The sequence below is a fragment of the Nicotiana sylvestris genome, chromosome 3, assembly GCF_000393655.2.
Source record: "Nicotiana sylvestris chromosome 3, ASM39365v2, whole genome shotgun sequence".
In the NCBI taxonomy this organism is placed as follows: Eukaryota; Viridiplantae; Streptophyta; class Magnoliopsida; order Solanales; family Solanaceae; genus Nicotiana; species Nicotiana sylvestris.
The window spans coordinates 63,430,264-63,438,947 of NC_091059.1; the positions used below are offsets into that span (position 1 = coordinate 63,430,264).

The following is an 8,684-nucleotide window of genomic DNA, read 5'->3' on the forward strand; positions in this document are numbered from 1 at the left end:
GGGACAAGATCCACAGGTTTATAGCAGGGTTGGCCCCAGAGTTGACCGAGGCGTGTGCCACTACTGCATTGAAGGATAGTACGGATATCTACCAAATTCAGGCATTTTCCCAGAATGTAGAAAGGGTTAGGCATCGGCAACAAGGTGCAGAGAGGACTGAGTTAGGGCAGCAAAAGAGGATGAGATTTGCTAGGTCTCAAGAGCAGTCTCAGGGTAGTTATAGGCCCTAGTACTTCGAACGGCCACCTAGACCTCTGCCACCTTAGCTACAGGGTTACAAGTATAACCGTTATACTCAGTAAGGACCAGGTAAAAGCTCTCAGGTGTCAAGTTTGCAGAAACAACGAGGTTTGGAGCAAACGTGGCCATTCCCGCCACGGTGTGCCTCTACAATAGAAGACACTTGGGCCAACTCCAAGCCGGTTCCAATGCTTGTTATACATGTGGACATCCAGGGCATATGATGCGAGATTGCCCAAATAGAGATTCCGGGGGTATGGAACAACCAGCGAATTCAGAAACAAGATCAGCTATGTCTGTGCATCCTTCAGGGCGCGAGTCTCAATCTTCGGTTGGTAGAGATCGAGGCAAAGGTAGAGGGTCTAGTTCAGGTGGTAACCAGAATCGTATCTATGCACTAGTAGGTCAACAGGACCAAGAGTCCTCACTAGATGTTGTGACAGATATGTGGACCATTTATTCTCATGATGTTTATGCCTTGATAGACCTAGGATCTACTTTATCATGTATTACCCCATTTGTCGCGAGGAAAGTTGGTATAGTGCCTGAAATACTAAGTGATCCTTTTGCGTTATCTACACCGATCAGAGAATCGATTATCGCTAGACGGGTTTACTGAGGTAGTACGGTGACAGTTTGTGGTCGTCAGACCTTAACCGACCTAATTAAGCTAGAGATGTTGGATTTTGATGCTATCATGGGCATGGATCGATTGGTAGCTTGTTATGACACAGTTGGTTGTCGAGCAAAGACAACCAGATTTCATTTTCTGAGTGAGCCAGTCCTTGAATGGGTAGGTAATACAATGACACCTAGAGGTAGGTTTATTTCCTATCTTAAGGCGAGGAAAATGATCGCAAAAGGGTTAATTTATCATATTGTGCGAGTTAAAGATGCGAATGATGAGATACCTACACTTCAGTCTATTCCAGTAGTCAAAGAGTATGTGGATGTATTTCCAGATGAACTTCCAGGTATTCCTCCAGAGCGAGAGATTGATTTTAGCATTGATTTTCTTCCGGGAGTGCAACCAATATCCATCCCTCGTTATAGAATGGCACATGCCGAATTGACAGGGTTAAAGGAGTAGTTAAAGGATTTACTGGAGAAAGGTTTTATCAGACCTAGTACCTCATCTTGGGGTGCACCCGTATTGTTTGTATGGAATAAAGACGGCTCGCTAAGGATGTGTATCGGTTATAGGCAACTGAACAAGGTAACTATTAAGAATAAGTATAGATGACTTATTTGATCAGTTGCAGGGAGATAGATGCTTTTCAAAATAGATTTGAGGTCGGGGTACCACCAGGTCAGAGTTCGAGAGAAAGATATTCCCAAGACAACCTTTAGGACCCGATATGGCCACTTCGAGTTCCTTGTCATGTCCTTCGGGTTGACGAATGAGCCTGCCATATTTATGGACTTGATGAATAGCTTATTTCAACCATGTTTAGATCTATTCGTGACAGTCTTTATTGATGATATTCTAGTTTAATCATGTTCAGAGGATGAGCATGTAGACCACCTATGAGCGGTGCTCCAAACACTCCGTTATAATAAATTGTATGATACGTTTTCTAAGTGTGAGTTTTGGTTGAAGTCCGTAGCATTCTTGGGGCATATTATATCCGACGGAGGTATAAAGGTAGACACTCAGAAGATTGAGGCTGTGAAATCCTGGCCAAGACCTACCACTCCGATAGAGATTCGTAGCTTTCTAGGCTTAGCAAGATACTACTAGAGGTTCATAGAGGGTTTTTCTTCTCTTTTAGCACCATTAACGAAGTTGATGCGGAAAGCAACTAAGTTTCAGTGGACAGAGGCATGTGAACAGAGTTTCCAAGAGCTTAAGAACAGGTTGATCTCAGCGCCAGTTCTAGCACCTCTAAAGGGTCCAGATGGTTATGCCATGTATTGTGATGCCTCAGGTGTCGAGTTAGGATGTGTCCTGATGCAACATGGGAAAGTAATTGCGTATGCTTCAAGGCAGTTAAGAAAGCATGAGTGGAATTATCTGACCTACAACCTCGAGTTAGGTGCGGTTGTCCATGCACTTAAGATATAACGGCATTGTTTATATGGTGTTCATGTTGATGTGTTCACATATCATAAAAGCCTACAATATATCTTCAAGCAAAAAGAGTTGAATTTGTGACAGAGGCGATGGCTTGAATTATTGAAAGATTACGATGTTAACATTCTCTACCATCTAGGAAAAGCTAATGTTGTAGCAGATGCTTTAAGTCGCCGATCTATGGGTAGCTTAGCACATGCAGAGGCGGGAAAAAGATAATTAACCAAAGAGATTCATCAATTAGCTTGTTTGGGGGTTCAGTTGATAGACTCTAGCAATGGAGGAGTTATACTCCAAAATACTGCAAAATTATCTCTCATAGCTGAAGTAAAGGAGAGGCAGTACGAGGACCCAAAGTTGGTCGAGTTGAGAGAGTGGGTTCCACAGTAGAAGAAACCGTTGTTAGAACTCAAAGGAGATGGGGTTCTAAGATACAGGGGTCGTTTATGTGTTCCAGATGTAGTAGGGCTACGAGACAGGATTATGTCAGAGGCACATTATTCATGGTACTCCATTCACCCTAGGTCGACAAAGATGTATCATGACATTAAGGATGTGTATTGGTGGAACGATATGAATAAGAACATTGCTGAGTATGTCGCTCAGTGTCCTAGTTGCCAGCAGGTGAAGATAGAGCACCAGAAACCCAGAGGGATAATGCAGACTATAGAGATCCCGACATGGAAATAAAAGGTGATAAACATGGACTTTATCACGGGTTTACCTCGTTCTCATCGTAAGTTCGATTCTATATGGGTGATAGGCGATAGGCTCACGAAATCAGCTCACTTCCTACCGGTCAGATTTACATATACAGTAGAAGATTATGCAAAATTATATATTAAGGAGATAGTGTGACTACACGGAGTGCCAATATCTATTATATCTGACTGTGGGGCCCATTTTATAGCACATTTTTGGAGGTCATTTCAGAAAGGTCGAGGGACTCAAGTGAATCTCAGCACATCTTTTCATCCACAAACTGATGGACAGGTCGAGCGCACGATTTAGATGCTCGAGGATATGTTATGCAGCATGTGTGCTGGATTTTAAAAGAAGTGGGATGAACATCTACCTCTTATCGAGTTTGCATATAATAACAGTTATCCCTCCAGTATCCAGATGGCTCCAAACGAGACTTTGTATGCGCACAGGTGCAGATCTCCTATAGGGTGGTTTGATGTTGGACAATCTGGGTTACATGGGCCAGACCTAGTTCAGCAGGCCGTAGAAAAAGTAAAGCTTATCCAGGAGAGACTGTTGCCAGCTCAGAGTCGTTAGAAGTTATATTCTGACATGCGGCGACGAGATTTAGAGTTCGGGGTTGATGACTGGGTATTCTTAAAGGTGTCACCTATGAAGGGTGTGATGAGATTTGGCAAGAAAGGAAAACTTAACCCATGGTATATTGGGCCTTATAGGATCATTCGGAGAGTGCGCCAAGTAGTTTATGAATTAGAATTGCCCTCGGAATCGGAGTCTGTCCATCTAGCTTTTCACGTATCTATGTTATGAAAGTCCACTGGCGATCCTACCCAAGTGGTGCCCACAGATGATGTACAGATTACAGAGGACTTGTCATACGAAGAAATTTCGGTTTCCATCCTAGACTGACAAATCCGCAAGCTACGAAATAAAGAGATAGCATCCGTGAAGGTTTTATGGAGAAGCAAGAATGTGGAAGAGATGACGTGGGAAGCGGAGGAAGAAATGAAGTCTAAATACCCCCACCTATTTCAAACTGGAAATATGGCTCAAGATGAGGTACCTCAGCACAACCCTATTCCGGACAGTAGGTTCTCCGGTATGCTCTTATATTTGACTTTTCGAATTTATAATAGACAGTTGTGTGAGGCCAAGTGTGGCTTATATAGTACATTTTCTGGTTGTGTGCAGGGTGGTATTAGTCTATTTATACCAAGCAATAAGTAAATGCCATGAAGGAAAGGGTACACGAATTAAAGCAAATGAGTTTCGTCAAAAGTTGTCGATTTAGGATTAAATACTGTCCGGGTTATAATACCCGATACTTATAGACTAGTACCATACAAGGAACCATATGATCGTGATAATATGATATATAATGTATATTAAAATAAGTAGAATTTTAAGAAATTTGAGACAATCCTTAATTTTGTGGGTAATTAGTTAATTACCAGGTAATGGGACATTACCTAATTACCAAATAAGTATATAAAAATTAAATATCTCACTCCCATCCCTACGTGGAAGATAGCCACACTATAAGGAAATGACTAAGATTCATTCCTTCATTAGGTGTCATAAGCTTACCTATTCTTTTCATTTCCAATACTTTGTATATCAAAGTCATTCAATTAAAAAGTGAAAAGAACTTTATCCATCCCTATAATTCTTTCAACCTTCCATTCTCAAAATCACTTAAGATTAGATCTATACATTAGCAACGTGACTTATACAATTCTAACAATTCCAGCGAGAATTTTTAAAGTTTTAGCAACGGAGAAATTTTGCAGTTCTAAAGAAGTACGGTGCAATTTTTCCTAAAACATCATATGGGTTTTTTCCCTACTCTAGGTATGTTAAGGCTAAACTTTTACTTTATTTTGGCATGATCTCGTCATTACATAAGTTTGATAACGAGGCATAAAGAAAAATTTATATCCCGGAATTTACGTTAAATTTTGTTAATCTCGCAAGTTACGTATATTTTCCTGGTTTTGTAAGTTAATACCATGTATTTTTGGAGATCACCTTCTACAAGCATGAACCTCCACTGGAGCAAAAGCATGAAGGCAGCTTTCTGATTTATGTCATTTTGTTGTTCTTAAACACTAGAAGAACACTTACCTTATTGCCCCTAATTTTGTTACGCCTACTGATTTTTTATCATTGTTATTGTACCAGCCATCCTACTTTTAACCAAACAATGAGTATTTTATAAATTGAGTATTCCCTTCTTCCAGTCAAGAGATCAGAGATTTATATATACAGTATTAAAGTATTTTTATTACCATCGAGCTATAATCGATGGGCAGGCCCCTATTGTGCAACCTTTGATTAGATGGTAAGTTATATACCGAGCCTACTGTGGCCGAGCGCCTATGAGCGAGCCCAGTTGATCGAGATACAGAGCCTAGTATAGTCGAGCGCCTATGAGCGATCCTACTACGGTAGAGCAGTTATATATATTTACCGAGCCTTATAAGGCCGGACGGCTATTTTACTTACTATATTGAGAGAGTTGAGTCAATATCAGCAGGTAAGCATATGTTCAGATTATCAGTTCAGTTTCAGCTTTCTGTATATTGTCTTACATACTTGGTACATTATTTCGTACTGACATCCCCTTCTAAGGCGCTGCATTTCATACGTGCAGGTTCAGACAGACAGACGGGTAGACCTCCCTAGTTGGTGTTTGCTCGAGTTCAGCTTTATCGGTAAGCTCCACGTCCTTCAGAGTTGTCGGGTCTAGAAGTTTGGTGTACATTTTGTGTATATAAGTAGATAGGTTATGGGTAGGTTAGGGCCCTGTTCCTATCACAGTACATCTATCAGTAGAGGCTTGTAGACATATCATGTCGGTTAGTGCAGTATGTTGGGCTTGTAGGCCATGTACGTATATTTTGTTGGCTTGTCAGTTGTAGTGATCATGACGGCCTTGCCGGCCCAGCTGTATGTTGATATTTAGTCAGTGTTAGTCTGTATACAGTTTTATATTTTGTATTGCACATGATCTTGTAATCTGACACATGGCCAAAGTATACATATCAGATTCTTTTAGTCACAAGTTGGTACGCAAGGATAGATGAGGCACCAGGTGTCGGCCTTAACCCTAGGCTCGGGGCCTGACACTGGACCTCTTTACGAATGTTGCGTCAAATGTGAAGGGCTCCGGACTCGGCATTGTGTTGAAAATGCCTACGAGAAATATAGTTAGGCAGTCTATTAGAACTTTGAAACTGACTAACAATAAGACAGAGTATGAGGCCATGATTGCAGATCTCGAATTGGCTAAAAGCCTTGGGGCTGAGTTGGTCGAAGCTAAGTGCGATTCCCTCATTGTGGTAAATCAAGTTAATTGGACGTTTGAATCAAAAGAGGAACAAATGCAAAGATATTTAGATAAATTGCAGGTAACGCTGCATCAATTCAAGGAATGGACCCTTGAACACATGCCTCGAGATCAAAATAGCGAGGCTGATGCTCTGGCTAACTTGGGTTCATTGGTTGATGATGATGAATTCAGCTCAAGAACAGTCGTACATCTCATGAAATCAGTAGTGGAGGAAGGCCACACCGAAATAAATTCAATAAGTTTAACTTGGGATTGGAGAAACAAGTACATAGATTTCTTGAAGACTGGGAAGTTGCCCTCGAATCCTAAAGAATCAAGAGCCCTACGCACGATGGCAGCCACGTTCAGCCTGTCCGAAGGTACTCTATTCAGAAGAACATTCGACGGCCCACTTGCTATATGCTTGGGGACGGGAGATACCGAATATGTCTTGAGAGAAGTTCACGAAGGCACCTGCGGAAACCATTTAGGGGCAGAATCTTTGGTTCAGAAGATAATCAGGGCCGGCTATTACTGGATCGACATAGAGAAAGATGCAAAGGACTTTGTACGAAGATGTGATGATTGTTAGAGACACGTACAGATAGTCCATTAACCCGGAGAGCTGCTATATTCGGTCTTGTCCCTATGGTCGTTCATGAAGTGGGGGAATAGATATCGTCGGTCCTCTGCCATGGGCACCTAGTAAGGCTCAATTCATATTGTTTATAACCGATTATTTCTCTAAATGGGTTGAAGCTCAAGCTTTCGAGAAAGTCCGAGAAAAAGAAGTCATTGACTTTGTTTGGGACCACATAATATGTCGGTTCGGGATACCGGCCGAGATAGTGTGTGATAACGGGAAGCAGCTCATCAGCAACAAGGTAAACAATTTTTTCAAGATCACAAGATCAAAATGATCTTGTCAACGCCCTATCACCCTAGTGGGAATGGACAAGTGGACAAGACTATACTTCAAAATCTAAAGAAGAGATTGACCGATGCTAAAAGAAAATGGAAGGACATTTTACCCGAAGTCTTGTGGGTATACCGTGCAACCTCAAAATCTAGTACCAGGGCCACTCCGTTTTCATTGGTCTACGGCTCTGAAGAGCTAATATCGGTCAAAGTGTTAGACCGAGCCTCACGTTCCGATATGCGACCGAAGAATCAAATATCGAGGCCATGAGCACGAGCCTAGAACAATTGGATGAAAGGCACGAAGTCGCCCTAGTCCAGTTGGCCACCCAGAAATAGCAGATAGAAAGGTATTACGACCGAAAAGCCAACCTCCAACACTTCAAGATCAGGGACTTGGTGTTAAGAAAAGTAACAATGCACACCCGGAACTCGAATGAGAGAAAGCTAGAGCCGAATTGGGAAAGACCATATCGAGTCAGTGAGATTAACTCAAAGGCTCGTACAAACTCGAAGTAGGAAACGATGCACAGCTACCTAACAACTGTAACGTGATGCACTTAAAGTGGTACTACTCCTAAGGTACAATCTCATTTATCTTTTTATAATATTATGAATTGGACTAACACTTGCAGGCAATAGCCAAACGTACAATCTCATTTATAATATTTGGAACCAGTTTTGTCCCAAATAGGTTTTTCTGCAAGGTTTTTAATGAAGCAATAGTATGTGATGACCCGGTCATTCGTCTCATTAGTTACCGCTCCGTTTTCCCCACTTATGCTTCGTTATCCGTGTTTTATGTGGTCGAGTTGATTGGTTTGCGTTTGGTGTGATTTTGGTAAGAAATGAGACACTTAGTCTCTTTTAAGAAGGCTTAAGTTGGAAAAGTCAACCGGATGTTGACTTATGAGTTAGAGGGCTCGGAAGCGAATGGTTCGGTTAGCTTCGGGAGGTGATTTATGACTTAGGAGTGTGATCGGAATTGGTTTTGGATGTCAGGTGTAGAATTAGGCTTGAATTGGCGAAGTTAGTATTTTGGCGATTTCCGGTTGGTAGGTGAGATTTTGATCCGAGGGTTAGAATGAAATTCTGAGAGTTGCAGTAGCTTCGTTATGTCATTTTGGATGTGTGTACAAAATTTCAGGTCATTCGGACGTGTTTTGGTTTGGTTTTTTATCGAAAACGTATTTCGGAAGATTATAGAAAATTAGGCTTGAATTCGATGTGATTTAGTAGATATGGTGTTGTTTGAGGTGTTTTGATGATTGGAACAAGTTTGAATAAGGTATTGGGTCATGTTTGTGTTTTTGGTTGAGGTCCCGGGGGCCGGGGTGATTTCGGATGGTTAACGGGAAGATTTGAACTTGAATGATTGCAGAAAGTGTGCTGCTTCTGGTGTTTTCGCACCTGCGG

The 8,684-nt window shown here is 41.6% G+C and overlaps 1 protein-coding gene across 1 annotated transcript; it reads left to right on the forward strand.

Moving 5' to 3' along the window:
* The first annotated feature begins 6,210 nt into the window (after positions 1 to 6,210).
* On the forward strand, positions 6,211 to 6,942 carry LOC138887449 (uncharacterized). Its single transcript, XM_070169204.1, has one exon. The coding sequence runs from the start codon at positions 6,211 to 6,213 to the stop codon at positions 6,940 to 6,942; it is 732 nt and encodes a 243-aa protein (XP_070025305.1).
* Positions 6,943 to 8,684: the final 1,742 nt, after the last annotated feature.